Source organism: Erythrolamprus reginae, chromosome 2 (assembly GCF_031021105.1).
Source record: "Erythrolamprus reginae isolate rEryReg1 chromosome 2, rEryReg1.hap1, whole genome shotgun sequence".
Taxonomy (NCBI): Eukaryota; Metazoa; Chordata; class Lepidosauria; order Squamata; family Dipsadidae; genus Erythrolamprus; species Erythrolamprus reginae.
This window is the reverse complement of record NC_091951.1, coordinates 274,230,825-274,254,171: the sequence shown is the minus strand read 5'-3', so window position 1 is coordinate 274,254,171 and position 23,347 is coordinate 274,230,825. Positions and strand designations below refer to the sequence as shown.

General features: G+C 40.1%; 1 protein-coding gene across 3 annotated transcripts in view; it reads right to left on the bottom strand.

Moving 5' to 3' along the window:
* The window catches only part of ANXA1 (annexin A1), a 49,225-nt gene extending 27,977 nt beyond the window's left edge, over positions 1 to 21,248 (bottom strand). For 2 of the 3 annotated variants that reach the window (XM_070742663.1, XM_070742661.1), the window contains exons 1-12: positions 21,109 to 21,202; positions 15,820 to 15,899; positions 13,392 to 13,485; positions 11,766 to 11,860; positions 10,101 to 10,214; positions 9,039 to 9,129; positions 7,860 to 7,939; positions 7,714 to 7,770; positions 6,512 to 6,605; positions 4,551 to 4,646; positions 2,327 to 2,385; positions 342 to 464 (exon numbers count right to left, since the gene is read on the bottom strand). In XM_070742663.1, the coding sequence (XP_070598764.1) occupies positions 342 to 464; positions 2,327 to 2,385; positions 4,551 to 4,646; positions 6,512 to 6,605; positions 7,714 to 7,770; positions 7,860 to 7,939; positions 9,039 to 9,129; positions 10,101 to 10,214; positions 11,766 to 11,860; positions 13,392 to 13,485; positions 15,820 to 15,885 (969 nt within the window). In that variant the 5' untranslated portion in view covers positions 15,886 to 15,899; positions 21,109 to 21,202. Of the gene's footprint in view, positions 1 to 341; positions 465 to 2,326; positions 2,386 to 4,550; positions 4,647 to 6,511; positions 6,606 to 7,713; positions 7,771 to 7,859; positions 7,940 to 9,038; positions 9,130 to 10,100; positions 10,215 to 11,765; positions 11,861 to 13,391; positions 13,486 to 15,819; positions 15,900 to 21,108 lie in introns of all 3 variants that reach the window. The other variant, XM_070742662.1, reaches the window with a different exon arrangement.
* Between the last annotated feature and the right edge of the window lie 2,099 nt (positions 21,249 to 23,347).

Sequence of the window (23,347 nt, the reverse complement as noted above, 5' to 3'; positions counted from 1 at the left end):
GTACAATCCAATAATAAAAAACAACTAAAAACCCCTATTATAAAACCAGACATACACACAAACATACCATGCATGACTTGTAATGGCCTAGGGGGAAGAGCTATCTCAACTCCCCCATGCCTGGTGGTATAAATGAGTCTTGAGTAGTTTACGAAAGATAGGGAGGGTGGGGGCAGTTCTAATCTCCGGGGGGAGTTGGTTCCAGAGGGCCGGGGCCACCACAGAGAAGGCTCTTCCCCTGGGGCCCACCAGTTAGTTCTGGTTCTAATTCTAATTCCTTAACCACAAGGTCTAATTCCTTAAACCCCGGTTCACCACAAATAAAAGCAAAAATAACCTACCAAAATTGCCTGGCAGAGAGACACCCCGTATTTTGCCTTGTAAAAACCTTTGATTTCATTCATGTCGATTTCAGCCCGAGACACCATAATTCTGTTCAGAGTTCTGTTGCGTGTTCCGGAACCCTGTGGGGCAAAAAAATGGAAATAAACTTTTTCATAACTCTTGAGTTTAGGTGGCTTCCCTCTGCTTGGTTTATGAGGTAATTTAAACTCTCTTTGCCTTTATGGTAGGTATCCCGACTTTCAAGTGACAACCCAGAAGACGACAAAAGAGCCATTTGTAGCTCGGAAAACCCCAAGGATCCCATACAAATGAGCCACCTCAGAGAAACAAAAGTCCTTGCATATTCATTCAGAAATAGACATCATAATCTTTCCGTCTACACCCATATTGATGCAACTCAAACCACACCTGTCTGTACTAGAAATTTGAGTTCACACTCTATTGTTTACACTACCTGAGTTTCTGTTAGAGGGGAATCTGTCTCCATAGAGTCAGAGAGTCCTTTTCTGATTTCAGAAAGGCCTCTGCTATTGTAAGCAACATAATGAACCACTCCCAGATACTGTTTGCCAGGCAGGGGATGAGATCTTGCATGTTCCCAACAGCAAACATTTGTGTGTGATTTCCAAAGGTGCTTTTTCAAAAGGCAACTGCCCCTTTGTTTTGCTTTTTTCCGTGAAGACATTTTGCTTCTAACCCAGGAAGCTTCTTCGGTTCCGTTCCCAATGGAATGGAAGGATTTATGTTCTTTGAAAACGTTATTTCTAATTTGAGCCCAAAATTGTCTGCCTTAACTGGGAATGTGGTACAAACTGATTATTATTATTAATTATTATTAATTAGATTTGTATGCCGCCCCTCTCCGCAGACTCGGGGCGGCTCACAACACAATAAAAACAGTTCCTGACAAATCTAATAATTAACAATTTAAAATTTAAAACAGTTAAAAAACCCAATTTTTAAGCAGACATACCTACAAACATACCATACATAAATTATATAGGCCCGGGGGAGATATCTCAGTTTCCCCATGCCTGACGACAAAGGTGAGTTTTAAGGAGTTTGCGAAAGGCGAGGAGGGTAGGGGCAGTTCTAATCTCTGGGGGGAGCTGGTTCCAGAGAGTTGGGGCCGCCACAGAGAAGGCTCTTCCCCTGGGGCCCGCCAACTGACATTGTTTAGTTGACGGGACCCGGAGAAGGCCCACTCTGTGGGACCTAATCGGTCGCTGGGATTCGTGCAGCAGAAGGCGGTCTCGGTATTGTTGTGGTTCCGTCTGAGGCCCCTCAGGGAACGGCTGATCTTCTGTCGGTTTCCAGCTCAGAGGGAGAGGATGAGGAACAGGAGGTGCAGGCAGACGAGGAGGAGGAATCCCAGGCTGAAGAAGAGGGAGGACAGCCAGAGTCCCCCCAGAGGGAGCTCTCCCCAGCAAGAAGCCTGGATTCCTTAGAGGAAAATGCACAAGCCATAATTGATCTGCGACAGAGAAGAGCTACACAGCGAAGGGACCAATTGGCTAGGTACTTTCAGCATTAAAGAGGCAACAGCTGGGTTTGGGTGTGGTGCTCTTTGGAAAGGCTAAAAGGCAGACCCACCCTTCCTGGCTTGTGGAGTTTTATCTTTGAGAGTCTTGGGACCTGGCTGTGAACTTTGGCGTCTTGGAATCCTGGTTTGTGCCTTTGACTACTGAAACCTTGGGGTGGGTGTGCCAGCAAGAAGCTTGCTGTATTGTCTGGACATCAGGACTCTGCTGTAAAGTATTATAGCCTGTCTGTTGGGAAGAACAGGTTTTCCTCTGTGTTTATTTTTTCCAGCTATAAAGTACTTTTGCTTTTACCAGAGTGTCTGGCTGTTTTTTCCAGTTGGTGTTGAGGTCTGGGGGAACCCAGACAGAACAGGTATGAATACTGAAAGTGTAATGTTTGTGTTGGCATTGCTCCTTTAAAATAAAGCCCCCCTTCCTGCTGGCAACATTTATTTTACCTTCATTGCTAGGTAGAGCTTCTCAGCAAAGAAAGCCGGCTTGCTTACAGCACATTTCACTGGAAATGAAAAAGAACCCAGATTATTTATGACCATAAATTAACAAAGGTGAAGTGCAAAGAAAGAAATATCATGGTTTTTTTCCAAAGATCATGATCTCATGAATAATTACCCATTGCAGTTATATATAGCTAACAAAAGAATTGTGGCAGAACTAGGCAGAGAAGAAGGAAGAAATCTTTTTATGACTTTAAGAAATATCCTTGAAGTTTTATCCAAAAAGTTAAAACACAGCAGGCAAAGAAAAGATAAAACAGACACATGCTCCTTTGTTTTGTTGATACAACTGAATATTTCCCAAAGTTAATTTATTATTTATTTATTCATTCATTAAAAAACCAAACACCCGCAAGATATTGGTTGCTTTCTCAGATTTACCAGTTTTCTTCTGGAAGTGATTGTTTAATAGTAAGATAACTTAACAAAACATCATACAAAATACTTTGTTGTTATTAAGGTCACTGACTGATTATGCAGGGCAAGATCTAAGGCTGCTATACCCTCCCTACTACAAGGGCAGTGTATAAGACTGGAGCCTTATTAATAGTGTTGGGCGAACCGAACCTGCAAAGTTCGGGTTTGTGCCAAACTTTGCAGTGTTCGGCCTGCGAACCCGAACTTTTTAAAAAGTTCGGGTAAAGTTCGAGTTCAGGTTCGGCAGAACACCGTGAAATGCCGCTGCCTGGGAGGAGAGTGGGGAATCCCATCGTGGGATTTCCCACCTCCTTTTGCTCGCGGTGCTGCAAGCAGAAGGAGGTAGGAAATCCCATGAAGGGATTCCGGGGGCGGGGCTTTGACGTCATGGAGACTACTTCCTGGCTGGCCGAAACGGGGAGGAAGGAGTCTCTGTGATGTCAAAGCCCCGCCCCCAGAACCCCTTCGTGGGATTTCCCACCTCCTTTTGCTTGCAGCATCGCTGCAGCATCCTTTTCTGTAAAAATAAAAGGAAGCAAAAGGAGGTGGAGAATTCCCCGTCTTCTTGTTTATTTCTACAGAAAAGGACGCTGCAGTGGCTTGCTGCAAGCAAAAGTTCGGGTTCGGCGAACTCACCCAAACTTCACGGCAAAGTTCGGGTGAGTTCACCAAACCGAAACTTCATTGGGTTCGCCCAACACTACTTATTAACCTAAGAGGCAAATTGATTTGTTTCTATGTTTATAACTGCTCCTCTCAAACATGTGAGACTGGGTGGACCCCCCACCCCCACCCAGCAAAAACACACATGCAAAAATGCAAAATAAATACACAATCAGCAGCTGAGATCAAAGCAATAATAACTGGCAATAAAACTGTATCATGACCCAATTGACACTCTGACTTCCATCCCTAAGAACACGACGGCATTCACAATCCTTCAGAGTAAAAAAGGTTTTGTCCAATCCAGTAGTGGGTTCCACTTACTTTAACTGCCGGTTAAGGGAGTATGTAGGCCGTTGCTTTGGGTGCACACAACACTTTTGTGCAATGTACAGAGCATTTTTGATGTCCGAGCGGGTGGGTGGGTGGTCACTTCCGGTTTACCGAACTGGTGAGAACAGATAGCAACCCACCTGTGCTGATAGACTAAAGCAGTGGTTCTCAACCTGGGGTCGGAACCCCTTTGGGGGTTCGAATGATCGTTTCACAGGGGTTGCCTAAGACTATGGGAAAAGACAAATTTCCCATGGTGTTGGGAACTAAAGCTTCTATTCTGGCACCTTGGAACGTATTTTTACAATCCGACCAATCAGGCGTTTACAGTGGGAGTGTCCCTCTGACCTTCCTGCCAATCAGCTTAAAGCTCTATTCAGAGAATTGGTGCTAGACTTATGGTTGCGGGTCACTACGGCATGAGGAACTGTATTAAGGGGTTCTGACATTAGAAAGTTTGAGAACCACTGGACTAAAGAGATATTTAGCTCAGATTAGGAGCTGTTTCTTTAAGAAATTGCATTGGTGAATGTAGCTGGAGATTGTACTCAGAGTAATGTAGTCCATGACATGTGACCCCATCTGTGTGTTCTTATAGGTCGCTGAACTATACCTAGGCAGCGGATAATTGTGCCATGTTGTCCAACAGCCATTTCGGCTAATCTGATCTCTGGAAGAGTAACATTCCAGAAGAGTATAATCTTGGGACCAAATTTATGAAGGAACACCTTTCGTACAGAGGAGGGTTACGTACCAACTGCCGTCAAGCAATTCTCAATGTCTCCTTTCAGTTCAAGGTCCAGAACTTTCTCCATGTCATGTTTGCTGTAGTTCCGGTATCTCTGAAAAACTGAAACCAAAGAGAACAATTTGGAACATGTACATTGTTCCCCTAACAAGTATACAGTATCTGATTATGCTGCATGTATTTAACACTTTTCCTATCCATCAGATCAAGATTATAGTCTGTGGTCAGCTTTTAGAAGGGGCAGAGACCATACAGAAGGCTTCTGGGAGCTATACACACACACACCTGGAATCTCAAATTATGCAAGTTCAATTTAAATACAAAGGATTGTGCACTCCACTTCTGGATTTAAATTTAGGAGTTCCTTGACTTGCAACCACAATTGATCCCAAAATTTCAAGCAAGACAGTTGTTAAGGGAGTTGATGGACCACTTTATGGCCCTTTTTAAGTAAATCACACCAGTTTTTAAGTTAGTAACACAACTGTTAAGTAAATCTGCTTCCCAATTGACTTTGCTTGTTGGAAGGCCACAAAAGGGGATCGCATGACCCCAGGATACTGCAACTGTCATAAATACATGCCAGTTGCCAAGCATCTGGACTTTGATCACATGACCATGGGATGCTGCAATGGTCATATGAGTGAAAACAGTCACAAATCACATTTTTTTCAGTGCTTTTGTAACTTTAAAAAAGTCCTTAAGTGAAACACTGTATACTAATTTTAACACATTGCCCATCATTCAGCATTATAGTTTTGGTTAACCCTTTTTCAAATCTCACTAATAAATTATTACACAGTGTTCTGCTCTGTCCTATTCAGATTGGAACAATGGGAGAATCCACATGCTGAGATTTCAAATAACACATTTTTATATAACAAGCAGGATTTATACAAGCAAACTCATGCATTTCAGCCCATCTTGGCAGCTTTCCATGTTAAATTGGATCAGAGATAAACTTCCGGGCAGCTGCCTAGAGTCAAAGCTAATTATCATTCCTCCGTAAGATAAGGGTTCTTCGGTTGCACACATACACACATTCACGATGCTCCAGGTTTTACCCACACAGCTGCATCTCTGCCCGATGAATTTAGAAGAGTAATAGCACGTTGCCAGCGTGGCATTTCTGGAATCCCAAATCTAGGACTGCCATCATTACAAACGTTGCAACACCACACCCCATTACTCAGAAATCCTCCTTAATATCCTGTCTGGGTGTGGTCAACTGTTTCCTAGAGATATAACTGTCTAGACCAGTGGTTATCAACCTGGGGGTCGGGACCCCTTTGGGGATCGAATGACTGTTTCACAGGGGTCGCCTAAGATCATGGGAAAAGACATATTTTCCATGGTGTTAGGAACTAAAGTTTCTATTCTGGCACCGAAGGAACATATTTTTACAATCTGACCAGTCAGGCGTTTACCGTGGAGGTGTCCCTCTGACCTTCCTGCCTACAGTTTAAAGCTATGTTGGGAGATTTGGCGCTAGACTTACGGTTGGGGGTCACCACAACATGAGGAACTGTATTAAGGGGTCATGGCATTAGAAAGGTTGAGAACCACTAGTCTAGACTTTCTTTCATAGACTCACTTTCTCAACTTTTTCCCATAAAGTTATTCCTGTCTGCTTCGTGACCTTCTGACCCAGGTATCTAATAGGGGCTCCTCTCCCATGTCCCTCTCCTTCTCTGACTCAGAAATTACCTTCATTGGGGTTTCCACAGTCTCTGGAGGTTCCTCAAGTTCCAACTCTCCCTTACTCTCACTATCTGACTCAGTTGTCAAGAGCGTTGGCCTAGGATACCAAGACGGGCCTGGTTCATTCTCCTCAGAATCTGTGACTAACTGACCTACCGTAGACCACTCACAACACACAGTATTTTTTTAAAAAAAAATCTTACTAAGATGTTCCTCTTTAAGATAAAAGCATTTCAGCAACATGTCATTTCTTGCTTTCTGCTTACCTCTTCGAAGGTGCATGGGGCTTCTGGTAATGAGAATTTCAATGAAAGCATTAACATCCGTTCCTTTCTTTCTCTCTCCAGCCTCGTATAATTTCTGTTACAACGAAAGAAGCCATTTTGAGAGAGAGATTCCAAAACATTAGAGATACATTAGAGATACATTAGAGATAATGTGTTTTCCGATGGTCTTAGGTTGAGAACTACTGGTCTACATAGACATATGCTTCCTGCAGGATCTATTACCTCTTCTCTTGGCTTGCGATTCTAATACACTTCTTTAACAGATGAGTTTGTAGGAGTCACCCCATCTGAGAAACATAAGATGGTTCCTAGAATGGATCCACCACTGAGCAACTGAGAAAAGCAATGGCAGGAAGTAAATCCCACAACAAGATTGATTATAGGACGTCTCTTTGCTTGTGCCTTTTTGGTGGCTGCAATATTTAAAGTGGGTCTTGCATTCAATAGACCCCTTCTGATGAAATGTCTGTGGAGATTCTTAATCATTCAGGCCACGATTGTTGTAAAAATGCTTTTTCTAAAAGGCAACTGGACTTTCTCAGACTTTTTTCCCTTTGAAAACTTTTCAAGCATCCAAGAACTATATTAGCAGTGATATGATTTTAAATTTATGTTAGAATTGGCATTGATATGATTTAAGAGTTATGTTAGAATTAGTTTATGTATGAAAATTTATTACATAAGGTAAAACAAATTTCTTCTTTTCATTTAAAGCAATAAGTTGAATTTAAGTATTTTTTGAATGTATTCTTTTTCTGTATTGAAATTTTACTTCTAGAATAAGAGGGGAAGATACAATCCCATTTTTATGTTAAATGTATGTTTGTCAGTTCTGTCTATTTTAAGAAAATTAATAAAAATATATTGGGGAAAAAAAGAAAACTTTTCAAGCATCCAAGAAGCTTATTTTTTTTAAAAGCTACTTTTAATATTTTTTTTAAAAGCTACTTGGATGAAAATCAAAATGTTTTCAAAAGGAAATAATCAAGGACGTCCAGTTGTCTTTTGGAAAGAGTAACTTCGGGACATTCTTTTGAGAAATGCCGCTCTAAGGCTTATATTCTTTCTTTCCTGGGAATATGGGAGGAATGCTTAGAATGGATTCACTTGTCTGAAGGAAGTCTCATTTTTGACAGACAAGACAAAAAAATACATCAAAGGCAGCAATAAGTATTCCTTACCCTTGCATCATTGTCTACCAACTCTTCATTCACATGTGGGTTTTCATTTCGGTCACCCTGAAACAAATCAGTCTCAGTTAGTTCAATATTGTATGCTACAATCATGGATCATTCCTGACTTCTGAATATCATGGAGTAATACAAACCTTTTGTAAGGCAAGCAAAGCCTTCTGAAAATCTCCAGAAGTGTCTGAGACAATGTCTTTGGCGAGATCTCTCTTAAAAGCTGCAGAAGAGCAAACATATTGAGAAAAGAGCTTCAAATGCAAGCATTAGCCATAAATTATTTTCTTTCTAATATATCTTTATAGATGCCCTATTCATTAGATTGACAGCCTGTTTATTTTTATCTTCAATTGGTGAAAAACTAATAGAATTCAGTTGTTGTGGCCCGTTCACATCCTGTACAACTAGCAATGGATCCAGAGGACCCAGAAGCAGTGGTGGTGTGATACAAGTGGCCTGTGTTTCTGGTACCTGAGCCTGAGAGCAAAGAGGGTGTGGTATTAGAGGCTGAAGAGCAACCAAGGCCTTCTGCATCTCCTGAGATGACTGACTCAGGAGAAGAGGAGATGCTAGGACTCACAGGGCCTATAGGAGGCAAGAGTGGTTACTCAGGAGGAGGTTTCCTCATGAGTAGCACTGCTGGCTACTGGGCCACGCCCTCAGACTATTTAAGGCTGCATTACATGACACTTCAGTGCAGAGGACAATGCAATTTTGTTCCAGATTCTTGCTGCATCTCTTGTGTTTAGATTTGTGATTTTAAAAGATCCACATTCTTGCCTGTATACATTAGCGCCAGACTTCCAGCCAACTTCTGTAAGTCTATGATAAGGAACTCTGCTACAATCTAGTAAATACTGCTGTGTTTGCCTATTCCTGGGAGTCTGACCATCTGCTAAGACATTATTAGCAGAGTGATGAAGACTTTATTAGATTTTACTTTATTTTAGAAGACACTCAAAACTGCTAAAACTTTTATTTGTAGTAAACTTTTAGTACTAAATCTGGTGGTGTGCATCTTATTTTGGGGGGCTCGATGCTGGGACAGAGCATTAGCATTCTTAAAATCCTTACAAATTATCAGCTGTTTTTTTGTTCAGATGTACCATAAACCAGATATATATATAGCCACTCTGACTCTCCGCAGAGGGGCGGCATACAAATCTAATAAATAATAATAATAATAATAATAATAATAATAATAATAATAATAATTTAATCTGTATCAACAAAGGACTACCCAAATGCTTCACATTGTTGGCTGAAGAGGCATTAACAAAATAGATCTAAATGTGTTGTTTTTTAAAGGAGTAATTTACCTTCTTGATACTGTCTGGTGATGTCTTTAATCTCTTTATTGTTCCTTGATGCCAGAATCTCAATTAAGATATCTTCATCTGTTCCAAGCCCCTGTTTGGAAATAAATCAATATACATAAGCAAATCCGCTTTGTTTTTATAAAAGAACTTATTCTATCAAGTGCAATGTTCAGGCAGGATGCAGGAAACCTTTGGCTATAAAATGTTACTGAGCTACAATTCCATCTTTTATGCCCTTGCTAGAAATATTAGTTCACCTACATCTAACTGGATAACAAATCACAATAATGGAATCTTGAACTACAAATAGTTAACATGGGGCTGGATTACATTCTATTTTTGTCAGGTCTTATCATCATCCATTTTGAGTACTGCAATGTGATCTACATAGGACTGCCTTTAAAGACCACTTGCAGTTGTCAAAATGCAGGGACTCTTCAGTTGCTGATGGGCTCCTTACTCTATTCTGCAGACCCTGCTTAGGGTCTCTATTAGTTTCCGAGTACAATTTTAAATCCAGTTTTAATCCATAAAGTTCCCAAAAAATTTTACTGCCACACTGTGGCTGTGGCTTATTTTGTAAGTGTGGCTTGATGGCCCTGTGACCGAGTAGGTGTGGCTTGCTGGCCATGTGACCAGGTAGGAGTGGCTTGACAATCATGTGACCAGGGTTGCTTAAAGGTCATGTGACTGGGTGGGAGTGGCTTACCAACCAAGATAAGTTTTCAAATAGGTGCTTGGACTCTTTTTCAGTTGATTAACTCACATCCTGAAATGCCTTCAGTTACTTGACTGAGGACATGACAACTTCCAGAAAACATGCCATTCATTCCAATATATCTTTAAGACAAGAGTGCCCAATCTTGGTAACTTTAAGACTTGTGGACTTCAACTTCCAGAATTCTCCAGCCAGCGGCTGGGGAATTCCAGGAGTTGAAGTCCACAAGTCTTAAAGTTGCCAAGGTTATACAACCCTACTGTAAGCTGAGGAGAAGATTTCTCTCTGTCTTTCTCTCCTCTCTCTAGTATAATGTCCACCCAAGCCTTGAAAGACAAACATACCTTCATAGAGTATCTAAGCTCATCAGCATCAAATTCGGCAGGAGTTTTCAGCATAGCCATGACGACATCTTCTAGATGGCTTTTGAGAGCTTTTTTCAAAGCTTCATCAAGAGGCTATAAAAACAAATGTAAAATGATTCCCTATAGATGATAAACATTACTTTTCAAACATACAAGAAAACATAAGAACTTCATTCTTCCTGCTTCAAGGAAAAATCAGTTGGTTTACATTTTTTTTTAATATGTACATACTCCCTTGTCTTTTGTCCTCTGGACATGTGATAATCTCCTAAATAAAGCTCTTGCACTTTCAGAACAAACAGTTCCGGTAGGTTGAAGACCTTGCTAATTTATCCTTGTAAAGTGGCTTTTCTTTGCTCATTCTGTTCACACCCATTCACAGGTGGCCTTACCTGCTTATATCTGAATGGCCCAGGTTCTGAATGGCCCAGGAGACAAAATTCCTATTTTCAAGAAGAAGCTGGACAGCCATTTATTCAAAATGGTATAGAATGTCCTGCTTGAGGATAAGCCTGGACCAGAAGACCTGCAAAGTCCTTTCCTCTTTATGTTATGAGTGGTCCTCGACCAACTCTGGTAATGATAGATTCTAAGGAGGATGAGCCAGGTCTATCTTGATACACTGGGCCAGTGGTTTTGCCAGCTGATGCAGAGAGACTGAGGGAGAAATAGACCTGGATGATCCTGAAAAACCACGAGAGGTGGCAGATATGCCAATGACAGTAGGGTCTGACTTACAGGAGGAAGAGGAGGAAGAGGAGGAGGAGGAGGAGGAGGAGGAGGAGGAGGAAAACATGAGCCTTTGTTAGATGCCTACTTTAGAAGACTAAGAAAAAGACAAGAATAATTGTATGGGAAAAGGAAGTAGTCTGTAGTTTGTTAACTCTAGGGAATTGTTGACCACTCTCCATAGGTATTTAAGGGTGTCTGATGGGAAATGTGGGGTGGAGTTTCAACCTTTTGCAATGGAGTCAGTTGTAGTTTGGGGTTTCCAGCCATGCTACACTAGCCAACTGTTATTTCTCTGCTAAAATCCTTGGAGTTGAATTGCCCTGTTTGCGAAGAAGCTGAAAAGCTGTAAATGTAAGTCAGTGAAACTGGAGACTCTTTATCTCATAAAGGAATGTGCAAATTAGCTTTGATCTTCGTCAGCAGCCTAACTCCTCTCACTGAGAAGCTGCCAAGATGAACTCACATGCATGAATTTGGCTTGTATAAATGATGCTTTGTATATTAAAAAATTGATTTGAAATATCAGCGCATGGCTTTCTCCTTTGTTTTCAACCTGCATAGGCCGGGATAGAAAAGTTCTATGTTCTACAATGAAGCTCCTCAAACCTGAATCAGAACCATGATGGTCAACTGGAAGCTATACCTCTCCTCCCACCAATATTAAGTGTGTTTTCTGTGGTCGATTTTTAGAAGTCATGTTCCAACAATCAACATGGTAATGAATTTAATATTGTATACATTCATCTCAGGCATTCTTTCTCAAACTCAGCAATTTTAAGATGGGTGAACTTCAACTCCTAGAATTCCCCAGCCACTATACTTCTAAATTCTATACCTCTTAAAATTGCCAAGTTTGAGAAAGACTGATCTAAGTGAAAAGTATCTATGCAAGGTATGTACTAAGGAAATTACCTTGCCATGCTTCTGTTGATAAGCCCTTTTGATCTGCTGTCGTTGGCTATTGGTTCTTTTGGTCAAAATATTGATGATGCCATCTTCATCAACTCCTAAATCATGAATGAGAAAAAAAATCATTAACTCAAACATAATCAATTCAATCCATACTACAACCAATAAATCAAAAGGTAATACTTTGGCTCAACAAGGTTGTTTTCATCAACATATTAAACCTGTCAGAATTTTTATTATTATTATTATTCCTTCCAACAGTACATTGGAAAGAGAAATATGTCAAGAGATATTGGATTCTGTCAAGCTGAAGAACAACTTTCTAGAATGGAACTAGATTTGGGATGAGGTGAAGAAGCCTCCAAAAATAAGTTTAAGTTTAAACATGGGCCAGGTTCCACCAAAGGCTCCGAAGAAAGAAGTCCCACCAATTCATACTCTTGAGACTATCACAGATGCATCAATTTTAAACCTTCTTTGGTCACATGACTAAGAGTATTTTTTAAGAAGTTGGAAAGAATTCCAGAAGTCACATTCTGCATGCTTTTCCCAATAGCAATATCACTTAGACCTCTATACTACTTCACAGTGCTTTATAGCCCTCTCTAAGCGGTTTACAGAGTCAGCACATTGCCCGCAACAATCTGGGTCCTCATTTTACCTACCTATGAAGGATGGAAGGCTGAGTCAACCTTGAGCCTGGTGAGATTCGATCTGCCAAATTTCAGGCCTCCGGCAGGCAGAAATAGCCTGCAATACTGCATCCTAACCACTGTGCCACCAAGGCTCTTTTCCTAACATTTTAAGAGGAAATGCTTTCTAACTGTTCTCATATGCTTCTATTCTCTCTAAATGATTAAAACTACTCTTGCCTTCTTTATCTCATCGTCATTTAAGTCACAAGTGTCCAACCGTGGCAACATTTAAGATTTGTGGCTGGGGAATTCTGGAAGTTAAAGTCCACAAGCCTTAAAATTCCCACAGTTGGACACCCCTGATTTAGGGAAATGATTTCTTGTAAGGCATTGCAAAATATGGCCTCTTGCTAAATGGGGTGGCTCACCTGACAACTCAAGGAAAAAGGAAACAGAAGAAGTCAAGAAAAAAAATGACAACATGATTTATTTATTTATTGATTGATTGATTGATTTGTGGTGTGTTTTTTGTTTGTTTGTTTGTTTGTTTGTTTATTGTACTTCTAGGCAGGCCTCCTCCTGTGGATTCAGGGTAGCTTACAGCATAAAATCAATACAGAAAATATACAATGTAAGAAACCCAATATAAAAACTAAGCTAAAACCCCAAAACAACTAAAACCAAGCAACTAAACTCTAATCACAAAACATTCACTCATACTCAGCCAGAGCAGAATGATAATGCTTTGAACCTATCCTGGTAGGTTCAAACCAATGGTAATGATTTGAACCTATCCTGCTGCAATTTTGACTTTGCTGAAACTGTGTTGACCTACTGTTCCAAAAGATGCTTAGGAAAAAACACACAAAAATGTAGGTGCATTTTTGTGTAGCACTTTCATTGAAAAATGGGCTAAATTGGCATTAGCACTGGAGAATTAAAAATCTGAGTAGAAATCAACATGTAAGTTCGCATATTTATTTTTCCTTCCTACCTTTAGCAGTTATGGCTTTGTTTAGTGCAACCGCATCAGCTGAAGGATCAAAACTGGGATAAGAATGGACCGCCGAACCAGTTTTAGAGCTTTTCTGTAAAGAATAAATTGAAAAATTAAAACACTTCATTTGCTCTAAAATTAAAAATATTTCCTGGCCCAAATCTTCAAGGTACATTCAAAAATAAATTATTAGATGAAAACTAAAGAATATCCTGGATGATGCAATGATGGAAACCCATTTCCACCATTTGTAAGATAATATTCTAAGAGGCATTCATTACATATAATAAGTAATTATAAATTATAAAATCTTCCCTTTTGTAATACAGTATTTGTGTTTTTCAGCAAGATCCCAGTAGTATAAGCTATTCCATATTATCAGTATTGATTTCAGTGTGGTTTTAAATATGAATAATCAGAAAGTATATGCAGATGGTCTTTGATTTACAACTATGTTTGAAATTACAATGACACTGAAAAAAGGGACTTATGACCACTTTTTTCACACCTATGACCATTGCAGCATCTCTATAGTCACATGATCAAAATTTGGATGCTTGGCAAAGAGCCATGCAGTGGTGAAAATGCAATATTGCAGATTAACTCTACCGATTGCCAGCAGTTCAATGCTGATTGGCTCAAGATTAACTCTAATTTCCATCCTTCCGAGGTGGGCATAATAAGGACCCAGATTGTTGGTTGATTGCTGTAAAGCACTATGAAGTAGTATATAAGTCCAAGTGCTACTGTTATTGGCAATTGATATCTATTTATAATGGTTGCAGTGTCCTGGGCTCATGTGATCACTTTTTGTGACTTTCCGACAAGCAAAATCAATGGGAAAGTCAAATTCACCTAGCAACCGTGTCACTAATTTAACCATGGCTGTGATTCATTTAACAACTGTGGAAAGAAAGGTTATAAAATGAGACAAAACTCACTTAACAACTCTCTTGCTTAGCAATAGAAACTTTGGGCTCAATTGTGATCATAAGCTGAGGACTACTTGTAGAAGTTTTTATTTTAGGAAGTCAGCTAAATACTTCCTCAGTATTTTGAAACTCTACAAAAGGTCATTTCCAAATCTCTTTGGGTGGCTCACGTTTGCCTCATCATTGCTAAAACCAGCAGAGTTCATTTCCTGCTATTCTGAAGTGATGTCAGACCTGTAAGGCAATCAGTAATGGGTTAGAAATCTCATTACTACTGTTTTGTGTGCTACTGGCGCGCACCACTTCCACACATGTGCAGAAGCTTCCCGGGTGGATGGGCGGAGCCTCCCGCCACTACCAGTTCGCTGAACCAAGGTCAACCCACCACTGAAGCAAGTCCTAAAAATAAGCTTAACACCATTTAAAAAGAACATCACCATCTATTCAAATATCATAAGAGGGGAAAATAAGACAGTCTGCCTTTCCCCAGATGTGGTGCTACTAACTTCAACATTTGCAACTGTTACTCCATTTACCAGCCCCCAAAATGCATTTATTTACAAATGTGTTAATTTCAAATTAAAATTAGTGTGTTAAATTTATTAATTTTTTTAAATTAAATTTTCACATTAAAATATTTAAATTTAACAAGAGCATAGAATGTGTGTGTTATATTTCTGTATTGATCTGACTATAGTTAGACCTTTTTTTGTACTAGTTAGACTTCTGTGATAAGTGGAGCAATGGTAGCTCCCTTAAATGTTGAATGTTGTTTGTCTTGTTTGTCTAATGAAAAACAATAAAAACCTTATTAAAAAAAATACTTACATTCCAGTTTATGGACAACCACCCCACTTTCTTTTAGGTACATTTCTACTTTGTTTGTCTCTCTTTGGTATTCATATCAATCAAACATATACTCTTTATGCATTCTAAACATATTAACAAACAGTACTAAAATTTTAAATTGAATGTTCATAATGTGTGCTAAATTTAAATGCATACATAAAAGGATTGGACAAAGGCTGCCCTTAACAGTACTTATTAATAAAGTATCAGTTGTAGAAGAGGAGTGAAAAAACCACAACTTTTTATCATTTAACACACTGATTATTCAAAGAAAAGGAAAAAGAAACTGCTGGAAAGAAAAAGGAAGGACAATGGCCTTCTGGTCTGAGCTCTGAATTTGGCAATTTGGTTGCAAATGTTTTAGCATCATTTGAAGAAGCATTGTCAGTGCACTATGAATTGTGCTTGTCTGCAACAGATGAGCACAATTCAAAGCACACTGACAATATCTCCTCAAACAGATGTCTCCTCAGACCAACAGACCAACCACCAACCCGAGGTACTTATATTCAAATACATTTCAGGAAGAACTATTTCTGGTTGATACACTGTCCTATAGTATCTTATGACAGGTCTCATTCATTTAAATGTACTTCCAACATTCCTTTGTAAAATCAAATTGATTAGTTGTTACAGAAACTTACAAGGTATCGTGGTTCATCATCATCCATAAACCTGGCTTGCTTCAAGAATTCTGATACAAAGGCCATCTTGATTCAATTTTCTGCAAAGGGAAAAGATGAAACAGAATGAAGTGAGAAACTGTTTTCCCCCTTTCTTTTGCTTTTTTTATTCTGCATATGTTTTAGGCATTCTAAGAATCAAAAAAGTCGAACAGGATTCCTCTCCATCTTTCCAAAAGAAACCCAAATCCCAGAGTATCCAGAGGGCACCAGGTTGGGAAATAGTATCATTTACTGATTTATTCTGCCCTGTTACTGAAATTAGGAGAGGAATGACCAAGCAGTTAAAAAAAAAATGAACTGAGTTACAACTTGTACTAGATCTTAAGATTTCTTGATTTCAGCCATGAATAATTTTATTAAGGCATTATCAGGAACTTACTATTTCATATATTTTTTTTAGAAAAAAATGTTTTTCATTAGCAAATTTTGCTGTTCTTTACAAATCTTCCCCAAGACTCAACCTGTCTAGGGAAATAATTAATGCCTCTTTTAGGATGCATTTCTGAAGGCATTTTACCATCTATTGTGGCCCGCCAGCAGCCCATGCAGCTGGTAGCAGATCCCCCCACAAGAAGAGGCCAATGGGTGAAGTTCAGCTGGCATCTGAGTTACACAGTGAGGAGGCTGGTGAGAACTTGCTGCCAGAGGCAAGGTTCAGCCAGGGCCTTCGGAACCACCAACACTTCACATTAGTGATGATGAAGAAGAGGAGGAGCCTCAAAAGGCAGGAACGGTTACTCAGGAGAAGGTCTCCTCAGGAGTAAGGCTTGGGGCTAATTGGCCATTCTCCTAGCCTACTCAAGGGATGACAAAGAGAGCAAAAACTCTCCAGGAAACAATGTTTGTTTGTTCAGGTGCCTTCGTGGTGTAAAAATGTCTGCTCAGCTTATCTGTTTTGGCTTCCTTCCTGCGGACTGCTTCTAGGCATTTTGCCAACCCTTGTAAAATTCTTGAGATATCAGGACTAATTGCTTAGACTTAATTTATGACTTTATGGACTTCTGCTAGCTGTTAATGCAGTTTAATTAACATCTGGTTTTTCAAGAAAAGACTACTTTAAGTTGTGTTTGTTTGTGTCAACTACTAAGCAAGTTTATTAGAAGTCATTAATTGAGTAAAAATACCATAGATTTGAACAAACTGCACGTGGGCTACATTCTTTCTGGTCCATAGCTGGAGCAGAACACTATTTACAATACTTAAATGTCCACATATCTCACACAGTAACTCTAGGTTGCTTACAACAATCCATGAGCCATAATTAAAAACATACCCTTCCCCCAGGCACCAAACCAAACATCACAACAGGTCAACCCCCCAATCCTAGCCTGATGCTTGGAAAAGAGCCAGGTCTTCACAATCCTCCAAAAGGCTAAAAGGGTTGGGGACCTCTTGGGGATTTCTGGTGGGAAACTATTCCAAAGACCTGGAGTGACCACCAAATTTGCCTCCAAGGTACCATTAAGGGAGGTGACCTGGAGCTCACCCACCCTATCAAAACTAATATTGTCAGATACCCTCTTGGAGAGGCAGTCCTGCAAAGAATCTAGGCCTGTGCCATATAGGACTAATTGGGACCTCAAATTTCCCCTAGAAAGCAACTGGAAGCCCATACAGCTCATGCAATAGTGCTGGGTCAACCACAGGACATCTAAAATTGTATGTGCTGCTACCTTCTCGACTAGTTGCAGATTTCTGATGTCTTCCAAGGCAGCCTGATTAGACCGTATTGCGGTAATACAAATGGGAGGTAATTAAGACAGAGATGACTGTGAGAAGCCTCACAGTTCAGGAATGGGTGTAATTGGTGCAGGAGGCAAATTTGAGCAAATGCCTCTCTGGCACTGATAATGCTACTTATTTTGGTTAATGAATCATCACAACCAGGCTCAGACAATACATTCATTCATTCATTCTCTGGCCATGGCTACCTACTTCTTCCAGCAGGAGTTGTGAGACCAAGAGGAGTGCCAAATTGCTCACTAGATCTGTATAGGGGTGGTGTTACCTAATCCAGGTTAAGAAATATCAATCATCACCTGACTCCAGGGGCCAAAAATCAAAACCAGTCCATCTTGCCAGCATTCTAGCCAGCTTCTCTCCCATTCAGGCCAATACTAAACTAGCATCTGAATAAAATCACTTGCTGGGCATGGGGTAGAGACAGATAATTGGTTAACACCAACATACTGATGATACCAAACCCCATCCCAGTGGATTACCCCTCCCAGCAGCTTCATATGAATGTTATGTAGGAGAGAGCCTTGAGCACACCAAATGGGGCCTGTGGCTGAACCTCTCCTTACCCCAATAGTACTAACAGGAACTAGCCACAGGGGAAAAAAAAGAGATGAATCAGTACAGAACAGCGACACCCGTCCCCCATTCCCTGGAGCAAGTCCAGCAAAATTCCAGCTCAACTAATCCCTGCAACTCAACTTCACAAAGACAGCTATGCCTCCAGGACAGCTCCCCTAACGGGTAGTAGAGATTCAAGAATAACAGCTAGCCCAGCAGCCCTGCCCCAGAGTCACAGCTGATATCAAAACTTGAGAGTGTGTTTCTCGAAGAAACACACTCTTTACGACCAACCAGATTTTAGTAATGCAAGCCAGGTCAGTTCTTTCATCCATAATAATCATCTGAGATAAGCTTTGATGTAAGCTAGCATGGCATTAAGCAGGGACAGCTGGAGTGCAGGGGCTCCTTGGCTGTGAAGACTAAGTTTTGCATAGGGGCATGGAACGCAACACAAGTGTTAGCTGCCAGGTCGGCCTTCCCTGGGAATTAATTTAATTTAATTTAATTTAATTTAATTTAAATTGATTTGATTTATAAGCTGCCTACGGAGAGGGGTGGCATACAAATCTAATAAATAAATAAAATAAATAAATAACTCCTTCCAGACTCTGGGCGGCATACAGCCATTTAAAATAACACAATAACAATTTAAAACTCCTAAAAATAAATCATTCATATGCTTTTATCTGGAGCTGGATGGTATAGCTCATCGGCCTCAGGCCTGTTGGCATTTTCATGGTCTTCCAGAAGACCAGGAGGATGGGAACAATGCGGATCTCTGGGTGCAGTTGGTTCCAGAGAGCCAGAGCCACCACAGCAAAGGCCCTGCCAACCGACCCTATCTAGCCGGCAGGACCCTGAGGGGGCCAGCCCTGTGGGCCCTAATCTGTCACTGAGACGTATGCAGCAGAAGACGGTCCCATAAGTAGTAGGCAACAAGTAATTAGGAAGACACCAGAATTTTTTTTATTAGGCATTGCAAATAATAAATATAAAAAAGAAATATACTATTTAATAATTCATATCCTAGTAGCTGCTAGGATTGTTTTTGCACAAAGATGGAAAGAAATGCAAACACCAAAAGAAGAGGTGTTTAGGAAAATTATTGAATGTGCAGAGTTAGATATGATGACGAGGCGGTTAAATAACCAAGAAGAATCTGAATTTTATAACATTTGGCAGATGGTTTATATCTGGTGGAATACAAAAAATGTTTAAGGATGTTAAAATATAAAGTTAAATAGTTAAACCTATTAGAAAGAATAAGTTATGTAGTCATGTTTTTATAGCAGAATTTACTTCTCTGAATTGATCTAACCTATAATTAGTTTTTCCTTTTTGTATTAAGAAGACTTCTACTTTTGAGCGGAGCAATTGTAGCTCCTTTTTATGTTATTTGTTTTGTTTGGTCTCTTAATGTTTGTTTGCAATGTCTTGTTTTTCCAAAAATAATAAAAATATTTTTTTTTTTTAAAAAAAAGTAGTCTGGCCCTAAGCCATGTAGGGTTTTAAAGGTAATAACCAATACCTTGAATTGTGTCCAGAGACTAATTGGGAGCCAGTAGAACTCACTCCCAATTGGGAATGGCCTGCCAGACTGCACCCCACATCTCCGTATCCCGTTATTATCTCACTGTCAATCCCTGCTCACTGGCTTCCTACTGCCTCTGCTTCTGAAACAATCTCAGCTGGTAGAATTCCCAGATCTTTTCTTGCACACAGCCAAAAGTCTAAGGTCCTTGTTTTCCTAAGCCTGCCCTAGGAAGGATCTCAGATATTGAGGAGCCTATTCAAGTCCTAATCCCAGGAAGAAAACAATGGAGACTCCCCAGTTAGGCTGTTGATCTACATAGTTGCTCTGGTGACGGTCATGAGAATTTAGTTTCATTTCTGCTGATGCTACGCATGTATGTATGTATTATAACTACACACACTGTGGGAAAGTAAAGAACTGCTTTCTGGACCATTACAAACCTTTGATACTGGCTGGAGAAACACTTGGAATCCCAGTTCAATTGCATGGTTACATAAAATAGCTCAATCTTAAACTGATTAAAATTAGCATAATTCAACAAACTGAAAAGTATTTAAGAAAATATTTTTAAGATTTCTGCCTATTTACTCAGAAGTAAATACAGTACCGAGTTCCATCTCATTAATAAGTGCATTTCGGATTCAGCTGGGTATATTCAGCTCCTTCCAACGCTAATCTTTTCCCTGCCCTTATGCAGGACTTCTTAACTCTCAGGTCACTCTTGTTTGATGGCCAGAGCAAGAAGAAACTTGAAAAACCTGTCTCCGACCCACCCATTCATGAAAAAACTCTTAACAAGGAAGAAGCATCTCCTTCTGAACATATTTGTGAAAAATTAAAAGACTGCTAAAAACATTACACAAACTTACATTCCTATTTAAAAATAGCTACTAACAAAACCTTAATTAAACTTAGTTGTCTTTTGGGGGGGGAAGTCATATTTTATTTTTGGTGTGGCTGTTTGCTAAGGAATAAACATTTAACAATTAAGAAAGGGTTAAGCAAGCTTTCCTTAACCACAGGGTGTATGTTTTTGCTCCAAAAAAAAGTTTCCACATAAGGCACTGGACACATTTTTCCCCTCTTAACTCATACTTTGGTAGATAAAAATAATTCTGCTTTCCATGGTAACGGAAAAGAACAGGAAGAGGGGGGGGATGCAGTTACTTAGCATTAAGCTACAAACTGCTACAAACAATTTTAACTTCATGAGTAGTTTATGCAGTTTTAAACGCCTTCTACTCCCTTGCTGGAAAATACAGATAACAGAATCAGATATAAATTGATATGAATAATCCTATAGGTCTACATTGGCTTAAGAAATAAGTTCAAGTAAGTTTTACTCCAGAGTAAATAAGAAGCTACAGACTTCTAAAATTATCACTAAAAGACAAATATCAAAAGAGCCGTACCTTTCCCCGTTCCAAAATTCAGAAACAATATTTTCCAAGCTAGGAAATGAGTCCGTAGAAAACTTTAAGCTGTGGTTGCTACTTTTATAGACCCATGAGGAAGCCACACCTAGCAACCAGTGCTTACTCCTAAGAGCCCCGTGATTGGTTGCTGAGAAACTAAATACAGGACTTAGTCAAAAGACCAGCCCTTCAAATAAACTATCCACTGGCTGGAAGAAACTGATTCCTGAGCTAATGCAGAAACTGCCGAAAGTCAGAGAATAAACGTTGTGTAATGTTCTTGGTGATGCCTTGAAGGCAATGGTATTTAACTGTCGAAATGTCTTGATAAACTATTGCAATATACTGCATGATTTATAATTCAATGTATAGACAAATGTCTGCATAAGCTTACTGTAAGGTAAGCTATTCTGTTACAACTGATATTCTGAATTATTTCAGGATAATAGGCTACATTATTACCGTATTTTGGTGTATAAGAGGCACCAGTGTATAAGACACACCTAGATTTTAGAGGAGGAAAATAAGGAAAAAAATATTCTGAACCAAATGGTATAGTATTATATTGTTTAATAAAATACCAGTGTAGCAGAATACTTTTTACAACCATGTATAATTTTTAAAACCATGTACACTTTTTACAAACTTCAAACTTGACAGCTTCAAGACTTGTGGACTTCAACTCCCAGAATTCCTCCACCAGTCATGCTAGCTCAGAAATGGGAATTGAAGTCCATAAGCCTTAAACTTGCCAGATTTGGAGACCCATGCACTCCTAACCCCTAACTCAAACAAATAAACAAAACAAACAAATGAGGACAATTCATTTTGTTAGTTGTTCCTTTAGTCACAGAAATGGCTAGTGAAGGAATCATTTATAATTACAGTTCCCTGCTGAGGTTGCCTTAATATTACTACTATACTATGAGGTTTTCAAAGACCCCTCTCTTGACTACTCCAATTTTCACAAATGAAGTGCATGGAAATATATGGTGATGATGATAAACCTGAAATACTCCTTAAAAGGAGTGTTTCTAGAGCAGGGATCTCCAACCTTGGACACTTTTAAGACTTGTGGACTACAACTCCCAGAGTTCCTTTGCTGGCTGAGGAACTCTGGGAGTTGAAGTCCACAAGTCTTAAAGTTACCAAGGTTGGAGACCCCCTTTTAGAGCACTAAAGATTCAGCTAAACTCTCGTTTTCCGAGAGAGAGAGGAGGCTTTAAGAAGCCGCAAGATTTACCAGGAAGCTATACACTGGGAATACATCTTATTTCTCACCCTCCCCCCCCCCTTTATCTATTCTTATCTATTTGCATCTTTCTGTTCCCACGCCGATCCACTTTTTCGGTTGGGCCACTCAGGTGAGAAAACTGGTTGGCTTCCGACTCGAAGTGCTTGGAACGGTGCGCCCTTTGCGCTTTTCTCTATGGTAGCATGAAGTTCCCTTGTTTTCTTCTCTGGCAGGTCCTGGGGAACGGGATCTTTCAGGCTCCAGAGCATCGCCGCTGCCACTCCCACCATGGAAAGGCAGCCGAGGGGGAAAGTCTCAGCTGCCTTTCCATGGCAGGAGCAGTGGCAGCGGTTCTCTGGAGCCTGGACAAATCCGTCCCCAAGGACCTGCCACCAGCCACGGGGTTACTGGTGGCTGCGGGTAAGGGAGTGTGGGCAATCGTCTGCCCAAGCGGCTTTCTACTGATTGTATCACTGGCAGGGATGAAGCTACAGCCGATCCTCCTATGCATGGTGCTACTAACGTTGTCACCAAAGATCTAGGACCATGATGGTGAACCTGTGGCACATGGAGCTATATCAGAGGGCATGTGAGACTTTGCCATGTTTCAGCTCTAGCACACAACAGATGATTTTCGGCCTTGGGAAAGGCCATTTCACCCTCCAAATGCTTCAGGGAAGTTTCCCTGAAGCCCAAAAGCAAAAAAAAAGCCCAATGGACGAAGTTCAGGAAAATGCACTTCCAGTTTGCCATTGTGCTGGGTTTTTTGCTCTCCGGAGAATTCAGGAAAGCTTCCTGAAGTCCCTGAGTGCAAAAAAACAGTACAATTGGCAAATCAGAAGTGCATTTTCTGAATTTCTGGTTTGCCATTGTGCTGGTTTTCGCACTGTGGAGAGTTCATGGAAGCTTTCTGACACTCCAGATTGCAAAAAACAGCACAATGGGCAAACCCGAAGTGCATTTTCTGAACTTCCGTTTTATGTTTATTTATGTTTATTTTTT